The 21131-nt window shown below is 42.1% G+C and overlaps 1 protein-coding gene across 1 annotated transcript in view; it reads left to right on the top strand.

The window, feature by feature from the left end:
- The first annotated feature begins 1437 nt into the window (after positions 1-1437).
- The window catches only part of LOC105422256 (uncharacterized), a 68646-nt gene continuing 48952 nt past the window's right edge, over positions 1438-21131 (top strand). Inside the window, exon 1 of the mRNA XM_011631562.3 lies at positions 1438-2420. Coding sequence (XP_011629864.2) covers positions 2349-2420 — 72 coding nt within the window. The 5' untranslated portion in view covers positions 1438-2348. The remainder of the gene's footprint in view (positions 2421-21131) is intronic.

Raw genomic sequence — 21131 nt, 5'->3', positions numbered from 1 at the left:
AATACGTAATGTGATAAATATCTGAGAAACGATCTTTTATGGTTATCGTAAAAATAAGATGTAACACCTTTCGGTTGTAACAGTACGAAAACATGAACAGCACTGTTTCGTAATGTTTACGATGACACGAAGCAGTTGGTGCGAATTGAAAAATATGGGTTCTTCTATTCTTGTTTTTAATGAGATAATTTATATGCGCGAGACTGTATGATGTCGGGATAGAATTCGAGACATAAGATTATCATAAAAATATTAAGTCTTGTAACGACAGTAGAAATAAAATTATAGATACCAATATCCGCGACCTATTTCTTGCGCGAACATAACATTTTTTAAAATATAAAATATAACATCTATATTTAACTTTCAGAGTCATTAAAGTATAATAGGCTCTAAAGGAAGATTGTATCTTTAGATAAGAAAATATCGATCAGTCAAATTTCAATCATATTAAATGTTAATGACAAATTCTTTAAACAAAAGGATTTGTTTTTTATTAATAATCGTATTAAAAAATCAATAGCATGCCTTGTAATAGTAATAAAAATAGAATTTTTTTAAATATCTTCATTATAAAAGAAATGTTTTAAATTTATAAAAGCATATGTAATTTGTTACTACAGATGCGCGAAATAAACTGTGTAAAATTTGAAAAAATAATAAATTACTTTTTCTCTCTCTCTCTCTCTCTCTCTCTCTCTCGATTCTTATCCCTTTTTCATTCCTTTTGCAACCTTGCACGCGAACTAACTATAAATGACAATCATAATGAAATTAATGTATTACCCTTGCCCGTCCCTAAACCGGCCCAATCCCGATCGAGATCACTAGTCGAATTTATGAAGCACCCCACCCACCTTAATTCCTCCAGCAGCGGAATAACAGAAGCAACAGCAGCAATGGAGGGCTCACGGTCACCGCGTAATTCACGCGGGGGAAAACGTGCGGCGATTCGATCGCATTCGGCAAGCATTAAAGGCGAAAGGCGAGCGAAATAAAAAGTCTCGGAGTCGAGAGCGCACGAGTGAAAAGAATAAGGGCGCCGTGAGCCCTCCGGTAGCGAACATAGAAGGGTCCGTGGCTGGGCGTTCTTTGAGATGGTCGATCGCTCCGCGGCGCGGAATCAATATTGTTGGATTGCTTCGATAACGCCTCGTAAATATAATAAAGCCCTCCAACCTCTCCCCGTGCTCTTGCTCCACGTAGCCTCTCGCACAAGGCAGAGAAGCTGTCCAAGAAGAGATAATGGTCGGAGCCCTGGGCACCCAGAGGGCTCAGTTGGAGGGGGTATACATTGGTTAGGGCCCCACAACCCTTCTTCGCCCTCGCTTCTCGCTCTACCACATCGTTCTCGCTTTATCTCTTTCTCTTTCTCTCCCTTCTCTATTTTCCTCCCTCTCCGTCTGCCACACGATCCCCCACCACGACGCGTCGCCGGGTACCAGACCTGCCGAGTACCAGAAGGGTCGACTCAGTGAGTTTCAGCCCGAGTTGGCGAGCGCTCGGCTCTCTCTCTCTCACAGTGCGCTCGCCCGTATCGCTTATTCCCCAAGAACGTCCGTAGCGATCTCGGAACACTTCTTGGTGGCTGTGTGTGGTCCCGGCCTTTTTTTCTTAGTCAGTGGCTTTCGTGCGGCTCGATAATCAGAATGACGCCAGTCATCTACGGCTGTTGCTCGGGCGACAATCTGTGAAACGACTTATTTGTAAAATCGCTCCGAGCGAAGTGACTCTAGTTTCACGGTTCGCAGACGGTAACTACGAAGTCGAGTGGTTGAAGCTGATTTTTTAAAACGCAATTCGACTTTCGAGAACGAGTTACACTCGTGATTCCGACCCCCGATACAGTGGCCGTATTGTCATTTACCTGCGGCTGCCGCCGAAGACGTGTGTGGAGACTTCGACGACCGATACGGAGGATGTCACGCTCCGTGGACCACCCCGGCTGCCGCGGCCGTCGCCGTGTCGCGGTGGCGACGACCCTGCCGGCGATTTTGCGGTGAGCGTCGCGTGTGCGTGTTCCCTTGTTGTGCTGTATACCAACGTAGAGCAACGTAGCGAAGCGACGTGGTGTGACGCTGGGCGAGTGTCATTGGTGAGTCAATGAGGCTCCAGAGACGTAGAACGACGTGGTCACAACGAAGCGCAGTCGACGTGGTCTTCGCGGCGAAATTGGCCGGTTTCTTCGAGTGATGATCGCGGAAGAGGGAAATCTCGGTGTTGTCGAATCGATCGGCGTGTGATTTACCCGAGAAAAAATATCGCGTAAATCTTGCGAGCGCGCAGCGCGTTTCCTACGAGTGACAGTACGCGTTTAGTGTGCATTACCCTCTCGTCTACGTTTGCGCATGACGTCCATGGAAATTTGTGCCACTCACGGATTAATGCATGCCGGAAATTGCAGCATGGAGGACATAAGCGTGAGTATTACACCTTGCATCCGTCCGTTTGTAAAAGCGGAAACGGGATTTCCAGGTTTCTCCCGCCACTCCCATCCGTCGCGAAAATTAATTGCACAATTCCTTTGGGTATGATTCATGATCACCATAATGTTCTGTGATACATGATGAGCGCAAGTGTAGTATCTTACCCGGAATTCAACGTATTAAATTTGCGCAATTCACAGAAATGAGTAACTCATCGAGCATCCGCTCCACTTCCGCTCAAAAATATAATTCAAATATTTTTAAATAGCGTGAATATTTTACTTTATTTTTTGTTATCGTGTTGTCTTTTTGAGTCATTAGAGTTTCTAAAAAATTCTTCTTTATTTCCATATAAATTTTAATTAACGTGAATTAAATTTTATTTAATTTTACCTGATCTCCATATGTGAGAGCAACTTAGGAAAGAAATTATGCACGATATTTAATCGAATTTTAATGTCGAGCTATCGATTGTCTCTCCCGTGCCGAAGACGCCGTTGTAAAAATAGCAAAATAACGAATTGAAGCATGAGAAACGAGTTCGTCTACTTCGCCAAAAGTATCCTGAGATGGATCGCCGCCGACGCGGCTGACAGCCGGTGTATTAAAGCAGCGACAGACAAATTTCCGCCGGCAAAGCGCAAAAAACGGCCTTCTTGCGGAGACGAGGATGGATTTGGTCGCTCGTTGCACTCCAGTCGATTAGTCTCGGCAGACGCGGTAGCCGGTGTTGAATCGCCATCGTCAGAAAGACCCGCGTGCATACACGCGTGGCTCCGCGTGCACGCGAAAGGAGAAACGACGCCGAGCGTGCGCGCGTGAGCGTTCTCCTCGCGCGTTGGACGGCGAGCTTATTAGTTCGCATTGGCTGACTCTCGCACGTCTACCACGCGGGACAATGCGCCCGGGGATTGCACATTGTTGTTTATATTTACGCGTCGCGGCATAAATCTTCGTTTAAGTCGCATTCAGCCGGCGCGTATGCTGAGAGCATGGGCGCGCGCACATTCGCACACCGGCTGCGAACGCGAACGCGCACGGTTCGTCACGGATAACGCGCGGTCTTCATTAAACTTAACTTCTTTGCGTGCCGGCCGGCCATTAAGGCCGGAGGACCGGTCTACGACTAATTTGTACCGTAAATGAGATCTCGAGGATCGTTACCCGCGTGAAACAACGTCATTCTAACGGTCGGAGCCCGGTCGGAGCTACGCTGATTATCGCTTTTGGCTGGACGAATGACTGAATTGCTAAGCACTACTTGACATTTATTTCTATCGTTGGTTCTTTTGCAACTTGCCTCCGTGACGTATGTGCAAGTTTGAAACACATGATGATGAATTTTGATCAACTTGCATACAATTTTTTTATCTACAAACGAGATTTTATTTTATTACCTGTTTAAAATTTGATGATATAAAACATACAGAAATATAATGGCGTGCATTATACAATATAAAGTAAATTTTTTTGAAGTTTAGATTTATAATACTTTTTCCCATTAAGAACTTCATCATTTTTACATTGCTAAACAAATTATATTCTAATAGTTCTAATAGATTTAAAAAGTAATGCATAATGCATAATTATCAATTTAATCTATCTAATCTACATAAATTTCAACACGTTGAATATAATTGAATATCAAATAAGCAAGAATTTCATTAATGATTTACTTTATAAAAAATAGATAAACCCTAGCCAAATTAGATAGTATTTAATAGCTTTAATAGTTTAATATTAGCAAACGTCCATATTCATTCTGCACGCTATATCATGGTATAATGTGTTATATCCGGCGTAATGTTCATATTAATGAAGCACAACCACGTTTCCAATCAAGACAATAGCCCTCCCTATCTCTCCATATCTCTTCGCGGCGAATAATGCTCCCGAGATTAAGACATTATTTGCGAGATACACTTATATCGCGTGGCATTCTGTGTATGGTAATGGCGGCATACCGCTTTCGGAATTGTCTATGCGTGCGCAAAAGAGAGACGGGCTGTGATAACTACCTTCGGTTCGCGTTGAAGCAATTTTCACCGACTAACTGACCTACCTGCTTATACGTGCCGCGATCGAGACCGCCCATTCGCAGAGCATTTATATCGCTACAGCGGCCAAGAAGTACGAGCGTACGTAATATTTTGCCTAGGCACGAGCACCGCTCGGGATATACGGCTATCGGTATAAATTACGGCCATTAAATTATGAATATAGCGGCGTGCGCGTTTTACGAGAATTATTTTGCCATGTAAAGGGGAATTTATTCCCCGTGCGAACATTAATTCTTCGTGCGGATAATAGCACGGTGAAGCGTCGATGCGATCTCCGCGATTCGATCGCGGATCGAAATCACGTCGACGTGCAAACAAAGGCCCGATATCTTTCAATATGATTGAAAGGCGCGATTTTAATACGTTTAATTTATATCATTAGTTTGGTTCGATTCGAGAAAAGGAGAGAGAGAGGAGAAGCTTGCAGCTTTATTAGAAAATACGTCCCATTCTAAGGAACGAATATGTGATCGTAATTCCCTCATTAAAGTTTACGATTACGCAAGTTTGTAGCACGTTCAATTAAGAATGTGACATAAACGGCAAATAATACACGCCGATTATAAATTATTTTAATGTCAAAAACTCTGACGCGATATAAATAGCAATAACGTGAACATAATTATACATTCTTTAGTGAAAAATAATAATATAAAAGATCAGTGCTACAACTTTTTCTTGAAAATCGCATAATTTACGACAAATATTTTCTAATAAATTTTTACTGATATTAAATTTCTAATTGAACGAATGTGGCTATTAATACATCGTTAAATGGCAGATGAATTCTCAGAAACATTTGACCAGATCTATCAACGCGATGTTTTAAACAGTTAGACGATTCTGCCACAACCGGTTACTCAACTCTATACACTACGTAATCTTCTCGTTTTTTCCAAAGAAAATTGTGGCGTATCGTATGGCTTCGATTACCTGCTGCCTGTACAAACACCTGGAATGTACATACATGAACCCTTAGGACGATGCCCGAAGAAGAACAGTCTATGCACGATCTGATGCAAATATATAAATTCTCAGCATCGTTGTGCAGATAATGTAAATTCGATAATTCCGGAAACTTTTTTGTTCGGGAAACTTCCCGGCTTCTAAATCTTTTTCCTGAGTTGACGAATAAATTAATATTAAGAATCGCAATAAAAAAAATGGAAAATCTAAAAAACGATACGGATCTTTACACCCTTATGAAAGAATTTAATTCTTTTGAAATTAATATTTTGTGCCTTTATGTAATTGTTTTTTATTAATTTCGACAGAGCTCTGATTAAACAGAAATTTGATAGTTTCAATCGGAATTTCATTTTGAAATAGAATTTTGATACAACCAACCAAATTATTTTTTTCCATATGTACTAGTACAATGTTATCCAGATTCTAATTCGAACATTTTTGGTACCCGTCATTCTTTCTCCTCCATGATCATGCTGCAACTTTTTTGTCTCTTCTTTCTCTTCATCTCCGTGTCTCGCCACATTCGGAATTCAGACAGTGAGTGAGTGAGTGAGTGAGAGAGTGAGAGAGAGAGAGAGAGAGAGAGAGAGAGAGAGAAAGAAAGAGAGAGAAAGAGGGGTCCTCTCAGGATTATCAAAGGGGAGGAGCCGGTGGCGCGAGGGAACAGCGTCAGCGGTCTTCGCGCCAGATAAATCTACGTCGCGATCTGCGTTCAAGAACATCGTTATCTGCGTGTGTGTACGCGCGCGCGCACCTGCGGGCCTCGCATGTGCGTGTCCGGTTGTACAGGAGCGGGCTATCGTCCATCGCGATGGAGATTTCCGAGGGTACGTCGACTTAACGATCGGGATAGGCATCGTATGGACCAGCTGTTACTGATATCACCTTAACCGGAGCTTTGTTTTTAACGGCGGAATGGATGTTGATGATTCATGTTGACGTTTATAATTTGAGCTCATTTCGTTGATTATTGGGGAAAGAGATAATATTTCACAAAGATAAATCCAGTGATCAATATTTACTGGATATCGTATTTCGATTTGTAAAAATATATTTCGACATTGCATCAAATACAAGCTTTACTCGTTACGTATATGAAAGAGGCCAAGATAATATTGCGCGTATTAGAAAAAACGCTCGATATTGTAACTCAATCGTCAGATATTATCATCGTATACGAAAAATAATTATTCCATTGACACATACAGGTTGCAGCAGCGAAAGTAGAAACACGAGTAATATAGAACACATGTCACATAACTCGTTTTCATTGGGAGTAACTTTCATAAATAATTTATTTCCAGAGACGCACACGCGTAATCGATGCACCTGCATGTGCAAAACTCGTTGCGCGATTTACCTACTCCTGTCATCCGATTCGATTACCGTAAGAACCGGATTTCTGCATGATCGTCGAGAAATATATATGCCGACAGGATGATTTTTGCGTCGAGTTGACACATGAGAATCAACGAGTCGGAAACCCAAGCGCGTACTTCCCGTAACCTATCGCGGGACGAGTACACGAATCACCTGCTTATCTAATTGCCATCAAGGCGAATACATGTTCGTTCTCGAACACGCGTATCGCATCTCATTAGGCGCGTCGCGGCCTCGTAAATTGCAAAATTGTTTCTGCGCGTTAGATCAAGGTGATCCTTCTATGAATTCGGCGGTTCGGAAAAAGAGATATCGCCAATTCGGCGATTTAAAAAACAAAAATCGTGCTCTGTGAATTTTTAAATAAATAATAGGGCAGGTGCATATTATATATTATATTTTTTTCTATTTGACCTTCTTGAAACCGTACGAAGCCATTCTCATTCGACACTTTTCACACATCTGCTGTTTTCCTGCGAATATCGAACACCACGCGTGTCTATCTCGAACGGAAGCCTGCGAACCACATAGACATATTTCATTCGCGCGTCAGACTGGCAAGACGCTTTTACTTTGTCAGCTGTTATGTTTTCCTGTTAGCAAGGCGGAGCAGAGTCTAGTTTGGGAACTATCGATTTCGCGTGGGAGGGAAAAGGCTGATGAAAAGTGAGTCATCGGTAAAATGTGCGAGGGATACTCGGCCGAGGGATACTCGGCCGAGGGATACTCAAGTTTCCTCTCTCGGGGACTCCAGCTAATTGGCAGTTACTTTCTATCCGATGTCTACTGGCGTTGGCGTTATACGCAGTAGGCGCGCATGCATATGTATGCATCGCGACGTAGCTTCCCTGGAAATTCTTGGTGCGCGGATTTACGCGATAGGATGCCCCCGCGACCCTGGGTTAGTAACGACGAGAAAGGCGAAGCACGGCGCGAGAGACCTTGTTCTGGGTTCTTAACAGCGGGACTCTGTTCGACGGGGAGTAAGAACGGCGGAGTATTTACAGTTTACACCCCATTCGTTGCGTAAATGATCGCGCACGCTTTAGGTCTTGCCTCGAGGATGAAAATTATCCTTCGTTTGAGGCCGTAACACCGTGCAACGTAGACGGAAACGCACGTAGACGACATAACGAAGGCATGCCGCTCCTGAAATTACTTCCAACAGCCAGCTTATAATGGTAACAGAAATATATTACTTCGTTTTGGAGTAAAAAGAAGTCAAATTTATCCAGATTACCCTTTGCAAAGAATAGACGAAAGTATCGCCCATGCCATCGTCATTTCGTTCATTTCAACGTTAATATCGTTAATCGAATTGCCCATAACCAATCACTTATCAGGATTCGCAAAACTGACAGGATCGTAAACATTAGACGCGAGCAATAAATTTTGCAAACGCGCTGCATATTCATATCCATCACTATCGTTCAGAATTCTTTGCCGTATGCGGTTGATGGCGCTACACGACTGCTGATCATCGCAAGAAGAATATCCCTATAAAACGAATCCGGAGGCAAGAAGTCTCATTACCTTCTTCTCGAAATTTATCTTCCTCGTACGAGACAGCGCGGTCGACGCGGATGTCCGGGCCGTCCGGCGTATTACGCGAATGCTTACTCGCGTCATTATCGGTACTTAATCATCGACGGAAAAACAGCCGCGCCGCACCGCACCTTCTGGCAACGGCAATCGCGGCTGAGTTTACTGTATTTCGCCGACTGGAAACGTGCCATTTATCGCAGTCCTCTCGGGAATTCGACATTAGATACCTCTCGTACCTTAATTAGCGGGATCCACCGCGGTTTCCGTGCGTTGCCAGGGAAAGGAAGAGTCGGCAGAAGGATGGGATCCAGCAGAACGGGATCCCCCTTCCTCCCCCCCTCCTCTCCCGTTCTCTCTCCTCTCGGAAGGCGAAGATGCGAGGCGACTCATGCATTATGTATAGTACGGACGTACACCGAATACCTAGGTACATTTCCTCGACGCAGGTAACGCGCCGCGTGCAGCGCCGGTACCTGTATTTATAGAGCTACGCAAATTGGCTGCAATCGCTGCGTCGAAGCAGGAAACGCGAATGCCTCGCCGACGCGGAATATACAAGCCGTCGTCGTGAAATCGTCGGCCGGCTCGCCGCGCTCGTCGCGTTTCGCGCCATATCCCAGCCGAATAATTATAATTGTTAATCGTCTCGATCGTTGAGAGCGCGCGAACAAGGGAATCGCAGAAGCGCTAAACTCGACGTTACATTTATAACTCTCGCTGTGATATTATGCATGTAAGGAGTGTTACATTTGGTATTAGCTTTCTAATTGGAATAACATCGTTGCTCTGTTTCACGGGAAACGATTCAAAACGATTCGAAAATGTTATATACATTTTTAGAAGTAATCGATATAGTTGTCTATATTATATTGGAGAAAGTTATCTTAGAATAATTTTAGTTTAATAAACTGACTTATAATTATTTATTAGTAGAATTTATTAATTAAAACTTATATAATTTCTAGATAAAATTAATAGTAAAAAAGATAACGTACATAATACTTATAATGAAATATTCAATGATACTGAATATGACTTATTGAACAAAAAACTCAAATATTTTCTGTATAACTAAAACTGATCTAACAAGATTGTTCATGTTAATATGTTCAAATTAGGTCAGCAATTTCGAGTATATGTTATTATTGTGAATAAATAAGCTATTATATTAATTACAGTATAATATGCAAGATATATACGTCATGTACCGCATGTATTTTAAAAAGTAGTGTTTACATTAATTTGTATGTACCGTCACGCAAGGTAAGATCATAATATATCATGGCGCCAAAGAAATATTAACTCCAAATTGGACAAATAAAAGAAGGTTGAATAATTTCGCAATATGTATTGCGTGTTACCAGTCTAAAAAAAATAGAGAAAGTATGTTCGCTCGTTTCTTTTTCGTCAGAAAAGTATAGCCATTCACTGTATCCGCACGAAAAGTTCTCGTAATCAATACGTCATTTATACTTCAATCTTCAGTAACGATCCATTTATGGAAATTTGCTCATTCGACGGCTACGTATGCAATAAAAATAAAGAAATGCATGCCATGGAATTCAGTCGTTTAACTGTTCGTGTTTTTCAATGGCGATTCTTCTTACAGCATTCTTTATTATAAATGGACGTATTGAATTCTGTTGTAGCGCATATTGTCATCCCACGAAATAGCTTTGACGTATCATTGATAGTTACTGCTTATGGTGAGCGCGAATTATTATCGTGAACACAAATGGCGATAAATTCACGGAAGATTCGGGAAAAATTGCGAAATAGGACTCCATTGTTATTGTTTCACTGCGGGCGAAGCCTACTTCAACCTATTCAGCTTACAGATCATAATTTCTCACGCATTGGGTAACATCCGTGAATACTCACTGCGCACCTGAGGTTTCTCACATGGTGATGTTTCATTGTATCTCCGACAAGAATACACATATGGAAACGCACATGTATAAATGCATTTGCGGATGCACTACGTATCTAGAAAGTGCGACGGCACGAAAACACGAAACGAGATGAACTACTTAATATAACATATTATTTTCACGGAGCGTTTTTGCAACGCAATCATGTATCTTCACGCTATATATATTTATAGATATAACATTTATAAACCTATAAATAACAAACGTAAAAATAAATAAAATAATAAGTGAAAAACAAAAATATATAATATTTTTATAAAAATAATATTTTTCATTGTCTCATGTTATAAAAATGATAGATCCTTAGAAAATTATAAGTTACAAGCATAAGCTTAAGAATTGATTACTTATATTTTTAATTTGATAAATTTTTTAATTTATAAGAATAATATAATTATTCTGATGAATATTTCTGATGTTGATAAAAGTGTTGATAAAGTTCAGATTAAAATGACGATTAATTAGCAATCTGTTGCGAATCATAGCTTTATCGCGTATCCAATTTTCTATCGACAATCCCGCATCACTCAATCAAGTCTATAGCGTGTCTGGAGGTGCACGCACTAGATTGAGTGCACATGCAAGGCGATACTCGTCAAGGTTAAACGTTAATTGACCGTTGCAAGCGATATGCGATCGGCATGAAAACAACGCGAAATTATTAGCTTTATCGAGTATGAAATTAAGACGTAGACTGAGCCCATTCTCTTTCTTTTCCTTTCTCTCGCTCTTTCTCTTTGCCATAATTCTCGATACATACATAACTCTATATTAGAGTCGTTATATACATGAACTCTCTTTCTCTCTTCTCTCTTCTTACAGTTGATATGTGCTTACCGAAGTCGATAAATCCTGAGGTCACAGTAAGCACCCATTATAAATAAGAAGTAACTTCTCGCCCCTCCATCTCGATCTGCTTACCACCCTTCCCACTCAGACATAGTAAACCGAGCGTTTGCCTTTATTCGAGGAGTGGGGGTAGATGTGTACGTAGAAAAGGATATACTCTGTTTTGTGCCTTCTCTCTCTCTCTTTCATTCACGTATGTGTACAAAATATACGCCTCTATCCCCACTTACGATTTATACGCATATGCGAACGAGAGAGAACGCGAAGGCACAAAACAGAGTTTATCTTTTTCTACGTAGACGTCAACCTCCACTCTTCAACATTCGGTCTAGATCATGTCTATGCCCTTCCCTTCCATACATGCTTGTTGATACGTGAACTTCGTGATTCAACCCTTGACTCACCATCGTGACGATAAATGCTCTGGCGAAGACCCTGCCCTTTACTTCGTTAACCTCTGGCATAAGTATTGGCTGAGGCGATCAAGTAAGACGCAACATGAAACGGCAACGATAATAATATCGTCAACGAGAAAAATATTTCAATGAGTTAATACTTCAATGAGTTAATACCGTCGAAATCACAACGAAAAATTAATTACAAATACTTTTACAATCAATTTCGACTTATTGCTAACTGCTTAAAAAAATCATTGATCATACGCGTGAGAAATTATCACCGATTAAAATATTTCAAACACGCAAATATAACAGACACTGTCGGAAGATTATCGATAGTGTACAAAAACGCATCCTTCACGCGTCTGAAATCGTCGACATACCGGTGCCTGCGCATTTTACGATCGCGTTGATACAGGGATATCCTAACCGGTATACCGAGAGCGCTTTCGAGCCGTTGCCCACGGAGTCGCGTTTTCCTCCGCCGTAACTACGTCGTATACGGGAGAGCTACCTAGCTCGCGGCATCAATCAGGAAAGAAAGAGGAAAACGGCCCGGCATTCCATACGGCCGTATCGCGAAGCCGCAGCGCCGGGCTGCAGGGCGGCTGCAGGGCGGCCGCAGGGTGGCCGGTGTTTCCCTCGCTCGGGGTAGCCGTTGGCCCAGCTTAACTAACGCCTAACTCGATTTAAGTACGAGCCGGCTCGCATAAGTGCAGGCAGGCGCGTTTGGTTGCGCCTCGCCCCTGACATAAGGAAGTCTCTCGACGGTGCCGAGCGGCCGTCGGTGCGGCGTGTTGGCTGCTACGCTAATCGCTTACACGAAGAAATGAAGCGGCCGGTGCAAGCCGCGCCGCCGCCGCCATCACCGTGCCGTTTCTTCAGTGTGCCGGGGCGCTGCCGCTAATTTTCCCCTCATTACAGTTCGATGCGTTTCTACCTCGGCCCTCGTTGCCGTGTTGCGAAACTCGTTAGTGCAATTGCCGGCTGAATCGCGGCTCGCGCGAGCGCTCCGGGCGGGACGCCCACGTGCGTAATGGCCAGCGAAGTCAAGGCTGTGTCAAGTGCGACTTTAAAAAAGAAAGATTGGACCGAGCCGGCAAGAGTCGGATTTATTATTGAAGATCGATATACGTCGAGTATATAAAAGATCGAGTATATAAAACGCGGACGCGAGGCAACGATCGATTTTACGGCGCGTCGTTACGTCGTTACAGCGGATGTAAACGGTTCAAGCGGAAAACTTTTAATAAATTCTAAGCGAAATGTTTACGCACTGTAGAAACAATTTCAATTTACACATGTGCGTACACAGTTGAAATATAATTTAGTTTGTACATGATGAACATGAATGAATTTATATCGAGCCTGAACAGTGTGCAGAAATTGTTTATTAATTAAGAAACATGATCAAACTCATTTATCTCATAGATATCTCCGATAAGTAATTTGGTTCATCAAAATGATAATTCAGGCATCAGGCGAATATTATATATCGAGGGATTGTTTTCACAGACATTATGCACGATGCGCTGATACGGATGGCGTGGATCGATTCTCGCGATATATTATCAAGCAACGCTAACGATTATTCAGTAATTACGGCGGATGATTACAGAGTTTTTGGCGGCGGCGGCGGCGGCGGCGTAAATCGCGCAAGAACGGGATGAGTTTATCGTCGAGCTGGCAGCTTGATAAGTAGGGCATTATCTTCGCGCGGAAGACTCACAAAGATTGATGATCGGCCGCTTTTTTAGCGTGCACTTCGGTAATGAGCCTCGAACCGCGTTTTAGCGTAGATGACACGCGCGCTCTAATTACATCCATTCTCTATTGCACGCGTTGTGCGCGCATAACGCGCACGTCCGGGTATGATTTATGCCACGGGGACTCTCTCACTCTTTCTCCTCTTCTTTCTTTCATCCTTCACGCCGGAGGATAACTTAAGATGTAATCTGACTTAAGCCTGGTAACGCGCGTAGTCGCACGACCATGCTCGTACAGGTGATGGACGACGTTAATATCATTATTTGTTGTAAATTACTAGAGCACGTTGTTCCGGGGATCGACCGGTCTGTGGGATTAACGGGCGCGGAATATTTATCAAATTGTACGGAAGAAACGGCGAAACGCGCGGGACGAAAGCGAGAGAGCGCGCGCCACGATACGCGAGCTGTGATTACCGATTTTCACGCGCGTTTACCTGCGAATATCGCCGAGGAAAGATGAAATCATATATTCGCCGACCGGCGATACGCGCTCTATAGCTTGAAACAAATATTGTACTCGCGAGAATATTGTGAAATTCGATGTAATGTCTGATAAATGCATATCTTTTCGTATTTGCCGGAAGATACAGCGAAAAAAGTTTTACTTTCAGAAAAGCCGCATAGGTCACACTAAAAATTGATAATAATAAAGAAAAACACAGCATTTTGAAATTTGCCTATGATCCAATCGATTGAAACCAGAATTCAATACATAATAGTATCATTAGAAACTTATAGAAATTATTGTTACCTCACTTCACACATTATCGATAGGTTACTTGTTAACTTTTGCGTTTTTTTTTCGTGCATTGTCAAGCATAGTATTTTGCTCATAAATGAAAGATATAAATAATTCTTCTCAGAGAATATTTTGAAGATTATTATTATATCTCACAATCATAACGAAAGCATGACACAGAAACTGTCAAAATAATTAATATAAATATAATCATAAAATATAAATGCATCATATGAAACACTTATGAAGATTCACAAAACACTTATGAATGTCAGCAAAATGAAGAAATATGAAAATACATAGAAATATGAAATAACATGTATGTTTTACTATAGATTTTATAACAAACAAAAATTTAAAAAAGTAAATAAGAAAATATTAATGATCAATAATATGATGAATTTGTAGAATATACTGTGGAAAGTTGCATAACGGTTTATCGTGTCCCAACCAAAAGTTAGGATGTGCAACGAGAGGGGGATGCGAGCGAAATAAAATACCGTTCCGCGACGTGCAAGTCGTGAGAATCGGAATGATTAAGGGGAAGGAAAGCCCGGCGATCGGCAGGCGCGTTATTAAGACGTCGCGGTATCCATTGGCTCCCGATGAAGATGTTCGACGACTAACGAGAATGAATACCAGGTTCACCTCGGGCGAGAAGATTGCGGTCGGTGAAGATGGTGGAAGGTGTGCAAGGGCGAGGATGGATGGGGAGGAGAGGGAGGAAGGGACCAGGAGGACCACGAAAGCAGAGGGAGGGACGGCCAACAAAGCGCCTGCAATCCACGAGTACCAAAGGCTGAAAATAAATTGCTTGGTGCTTCGTGTCTCGCATGCTCGATCTTCGAGGCAGGAACCATGATACCTGGAGCGAAATCGTGCAGATCGGTAGGCAAATTAGGAGACCGCGCAGACCCCGAAGGCGCGACGAAGACTTCTAATGGAGACGTTCCAGAGGCAAAGGGGATCGAAGAGAGGTAAAGAGGGGAAGCAGGTGGACAGGGGGCAAAGAGGACACAAGAAAGGGGAGGGAAAAGAAGAGGGAATACAAGGTAGTCCCTTCAGGCGAGAAGACCATGATCGTTTTCCCAAGCGAAGTGGAAGAAGAGGATAAAAGGGGCCGCTCGCAGAAGAGCGATAGGGAGAAGGGACTGATTCGTAGGTAATTCGTTTCTCCTTTTCGAACCTGTATTTAGGCTCTCTACCGACGTCTCTCTCACTCTCAAGCGAATTCCCGCTCGCGTGAACAAACACACTCTTTCTCTCTCTTTATTTCTCTTCTCTTGAGAGAAGACTACTTGAGTCCGGCCCGATAATCGATCCAGAAAAGGTGCAGAGAGATCTTTTTACGATTTATCGAACATCATTAAAGCAGACCAACAGCTCATTCTACACGGCAAAAGGGTCGGAATAAACGAACACGAAAAATATCGTTGGATATTCCTTGAAACGCGTTCTATCTCGTTAATAGAGTATCGTGCCTTTATATTACCGCTTCCAACTTTCTTAACGATCTGTTGACAGACGAAATATTTTACACGAATCTTGAATCTTCTTCGCTCTCTCACTTTGCGGATTCTTTGTTCAATCCACACGCACTTTCTACTTGCATGCTGCTGTATGTGGTATATGTTCGCTTTTATCGATCAAAATCCTACAATCAAAGACGCTACTTCCGCCTTTCTCTTCGAGAAACAATGAATATGTTCCTTATACATAATGTTCTTGGCTATAAATGAGGTCAAGAGCTATTGCTAAAAAGTATCGAAAAATTTTCAATTCGATTCAATATAAAATGTTAATATCATTCACTTAATTTTTTTATATGTTATTTCAGTGATTGACAAAATTCATCAATCGCTGACTGAATCAAATCTCATACCTAGTTGATTTCTTATAAAATTAAAAAAATTAAATCTATAACATTAAACCGATATTATAAAATTATTCGCATGTATTATATTAAAGCTGATATTTATTAATAAGAATTTTTTATTTTTATATTATTTTTATATTTGTATTTAATGTAATATCATGAAGAAATGATTTAATGTTTATTTAAAATTCCTCCTCATAAAATTACATTTGAATTTAAATATTTCTACGTTTATTTCAAAATATTTTGTAATAATAAAATAAATTATTTATAGAATATAATGTGAAAATGTCTAAAATAATAACATTCATACGACGACATATGTATTGTATGTAGGATGCCTTCAAATTTTTATCGTGATAAAATCATTTCGATCATCATTTCGATGTTTACATTTACACCAACACGAATCCTTTTTTAGCCAGTACACGTCACCTAAAAACATGTGCGAAGAAGGCCAGTTAAAATATCGAAGACAGCTGCCGTAACATAAGCAATGTCCATCACGTCCACCGACCGCTCATAAAAAGATCTAACTTATTACTGTGTCAATTTTATATTTTCTACAGATATTCTGTAATTATTGAATCTCTCAAATAAATATAAAAATATTTTCAATCATCAAGATATGCACCTAATAGGAATATACGATATCGGTTCCTTAAAATAATATGCATCATGCTACCGTAAAAATAATTTTTAATCTGGAAGTGCATTCGTAAATTTAATCAGCCCGAAAGGCACGCAGGATATCTCCTAGTGTCTAGTTAGCATTATCAACGATGGAGAGAGCTTCCTTTCCACTTAAAAAACCAGACATCGAGGGCAACGTGGCTCCCTCGAGTGTCCCAAACGTTCCTCTAAGTGGAACACAGAACATGCAATCAACTCTTCCTTTCTGCACCGCTCTTCTTCTCCTCCTCCTCCTCTCGTGATCCTTGATTCTAACGAGATTCCTTTCCTTTCGCCGTGTAACACGCTCGTTTTCGTTTCTAGTTTCGGGAATCCGCCGTGCGCGATAATGGTCGCCATAAAACGGCAGTAAAAATACCGACGTTCGCGATCACCGCCTTCTTATAGACACCGAGGGCATCATAAACACGAGAAATTATTATTATTCTTGCAAACGGTATCGGAGGAACTTACGAACTTTCCTCGCGGCATCAGCCGGAAGCGATCAGTTGCGGGACTACGCGGTCATTTAGTTACGAGGATAACGGTGAGCTCGTGCCAGAATGCAACGGCAGGCGCGCTCCGCAACGCGACGCACAGATGCATCTTCCTCCCCTCTCTTATCCCAGCCGCGCCATGGGATGCGTGTACGTACGAAGGTGGAGGATAAAAATCGACGATGATCACGGTGAGAAGAGAGTTCCGAAGGAGCGGGCAAAGCGGGGGATCTGTTCGCACGATCTGCGAGAAGTCTCGCGCAGCAGCCAGCCCGCAATAAATATCCCATTAGAAACGCTGCGTTATAAGTAATATTATGTTAATTGCCCGTGTATGGTTCCGACCGCTGTTGGATGAGTATATACGTTTGTGTACGTGTGTATGTATGTGTGCGTGTGTGTTTCTTCACCGCGTGTGCGAGCTATAACATCTGCCACTCGGCAGAATTGGAAATTCTAACGATATCGGAAGCTTAATTAGAATCTTCGACTTCTTGTTTTCGAATGCCTCTGATTGCGAATAATTTTGACACAATAATAAGATAATAGCAATCTGCTAATTTCCATACTTGTGACTCGTTTGGCGCGTTAGTGGAAGAATCTTTCTTTAGATCGATCTATACAATATAAGCTATACAAGCTTTCTCCTATAACAAGCTTCAACGTAAAAACCACTGCGTGGAATCTGCACTATTAATAATATTGCGATTCTGTACGGCGCTATTTAATACCAGTTAACTGATCGCCGCAATCTTTAAACGCTCTTTAAAGATTGTAGCTATACAGAGCCTGTACTGTACATTGAAGTTGACTCAACACTTAACGCACCTTCTCCATCGTATTTCATCGGATTATCCTGCCGCGAATTTCTCGCGGGCGAAAATTGACGTAAACAACATTCGGCAATTTGCCGACGCCGTGGGATAATAAAGATATTTTCATAATCGCGTCTGGATCCCCCGCGTAACGAAAAGGAGATTTCGTGGTCGGATAAGAAGACTCTAATTTAAACAGTGACCTTAAAGTTTCGTAAGTACATAAGATACCGATCGTGCTCGCAGAGTCTGCCGCTGCGACGCGCAACAGTACCCCGAAAAAAAAAAAAAAAAAAAAGAAATCGCGGCGAAGAGAAAAGGATAGCAGGGTTGCATCAGGTTTACGAAGAATCCCGTTATCGGCGACATTCGACGACGGCCGGGCGACGTACATGGGACCCCACTGAGGCCCACGGAGGATTCCTAATTCCCATGCAAATAAGCCAATTTATTTTGGTGGGCCAAACTTCAAACGATTAGGCTAATATCGCCTCGCTGCGCGGTCGACTCGCGTTCCAGGGAACGTTCGACGCTCGTAAAGTCGTATCCCCGACTGCGACTTTAATTCGCGGCTCCCCTTCCGATCGAGCTTGGCACTGGTGGTCTGATTAACAATCGTTTCAATTGTAAATCGCAGGAAATCTTGGCGATTGCCGCTTGATCACAGGCCACAAATGTTTTTCGCCTCGGGAGAACTACGTGCAATTACTCAGGAAGCAAAGAGCGTTCTTAAGAACTCGATTTTCTCGCGTCTTAGATCGTATGAAGCCATTTCAACGAGCGTAAATTATCGATGCCGTGATATCGTGAATTCAACATTATTTAAAAGAGAAAATTATTTAATTGAGTAATTAAATTATCCCGGATTTCTTGAGATTACGTGGGCAAGAAAAAAACAATATGTTTAACTACTATATTTACAAGCTGTATACATTTACATTCCCAATTATCCGCTAATGATTCGGACTTATCTCTTGTTAATTGCTAATTATAAAATAAAAACGGGCAACCAAAATGTCGCTCAATTAATGTTATTTCACTCGATAAAAGATCGTATTGTTATTAAGTTATACAACGGATATATAGACGTGTAATCTCGGGGCGTTGAATATTTATAATCGCGTCCTAATCTAGTTTCACGAACGCTCGTCGTCGTGCCACCGGCCGACAAAGTCCAAATCATTATGTCCAGCCCACGCATTCTTTCCGCGGCGGTCCAGGCCCCGGTCTCAGCTTCTCTTTTTGATCGTGGTGTCGGTCCGAGGCGGGAGATTCAGTATGAGGAAAAGAGAATGCTCAGCGAGAAGAAGAGGCTAAGAAAGAGAGAAGGAGAAAGAGAGAAAACGGTTATACCTCGACTGCACCGGCGGTCGAGGTGGTCCAAGCTCTGCTGGTGGCCTGCTCTCGCACTTACACACTCGATCGCATATTCGATCTCGAATCGCGAGGCTCTGCAAAAGACTTTGGACCTCTCGTCGCCAGTGCGTGAAAAGGTTTGGAAATACTAGAAATAGAGTGGAGAGGCTCCTTAAAGTCTATTATGGAATAAAAGCGTACCTTAAAATTAATTTAGGAGTTGCTGCAAGGATGATTTATTTCAATAATACACCTATAAAGATATAAATAATTTTAATCTTAAATCTAACAGTTAATTTATATCTGTATAGATGTAATATTATAAATTTTTTCACGTACGCGTGTATATGACGGAAACTAAATCTTTTTTTGTAACTTGATTTATTTTTATGTATTCCAAAGTACTCCTAAGAAAAATAAATACTGATGCCAGATTTAAAATAAAAAAAAAATCACTCTCGAATCTTCCTGATAAATTCAAGTAGAGATTCAGTGGTCAATTCGTTCTACACTGTAATGAGAAGCGTAGTAAATTACCCGAAGACCTATCTGATCTGCACAGAAATAGATACCGGAGCCGCAGTAAAAAAAGTAAAGAAGTAATCTCGAGGCAACTCAGAATCATCTAGGATAACCAGATGATTCCTATATATATGCTTATCTCCCGGTGATATCGAGACAAGGGAGAATGATTAAAACGGTGATATATCACCACGATCTAGCGGGTATCTCGTTACGTAAGAGCCGAAGCGTTCCCGAGCAGACTATAATTACTAAAGCCTAATGAGACCGAAGCTCTATCGATGATCCGCTCGATGATTCGGCATCGAAGTTTGATCGCGATGGACATGACGAGGAGGAAGATCGTAATCTCTGTGAAATCGGGAAAAGCGAAAACGCACGTGTCCTACGAAAGATCTCGGTGCTCACGCACCGCCGCGAATAGCGATGAGCGTAATTTATCCGATGATTTTGCCTACCGTGGCCGCACTGCTCCCTCGCAATGCGGACTTAATAGAGAAACGTTTCCATGCATGGAAACGAGATTGAGATAACGATGATTGCTATACGATCGTGAATACGTGGGGAATCACCGGGGTAAGTCAGGGAGATGGACTCTGGAAAAAAAGAAGAAGGAACTCGATCGTGATAGCACCTGTGGTTGGCGCTACAAGCTACTGACTTTCAACTCCACGTTTCGGCCCGCGTGACTCGTACGTACCGAAGAATTAAGATGCCTCCCATTGATACTCGGTCGGTTAATTAAATAGCAGAATCGCGAGGGTTACTCGCGGAGAAGAGCGCGTTTCGATGCCACCACCGCCGTCAGTTCCGTCCCGTTGCAATGCACAATGTGGAACTTCTCGAAAGTGTCGCGATAAGACGAAGGACCGTCCGCGAGATTCCGCGCGCGCGCGCGCACGATGATTTACATACGCTCGAATCCGCTCGGGGTGCGAGCGAGCACCGGATGCGTCGCCACGGACCACTGGCTTCGACTGCTTTGCGGTCTGCGCGTCTGTAATTAAATCTCGGCTGCCGTACTTCGAACGACTAATTAGTCCTTCCTTTCTTTCGTCCGACGTACCGACGTTTTCGAGTGGCGCGAAGTGTAAGAACTCGCACGCAACTGATATACGAGTCGTTGACAAGCAAAGCGGAATATATTAATTAACGGTGATTACACGAAACATGAAGTTTTGCATGCGGATAAAAACTATGAGATAACATATGTTACATGAAAATTATAATCTAAAAATTTGAATACACTATACGTTCAATCATAAATCTCGGTGAATTGATATTTAAGCAAACAATGAGAAATCTAAATATAAATCGAAAAAAATTA

The sequence above is a fragment of the Pogonomyrmex barbatus genome, unplaced genomic scaffold (assembly GCF_055798465.1).
Source record: "Pogonomyrmex barbatus isolate J1 unplaced genomic scaffold, ASM5579846v1 scaffold2, whole genome shotgun sequence".
Classification (NCBI taxonomy): Eukaryota; Metazoa; Arthropoda; class Insecta; order Hymenoptera; family Formicidae; genus Pogonomyrmex; species Pogonomyrmex barbatus.
This window is presented reverse-complemented; position numbering and strand designations above follow the sequence as displayed.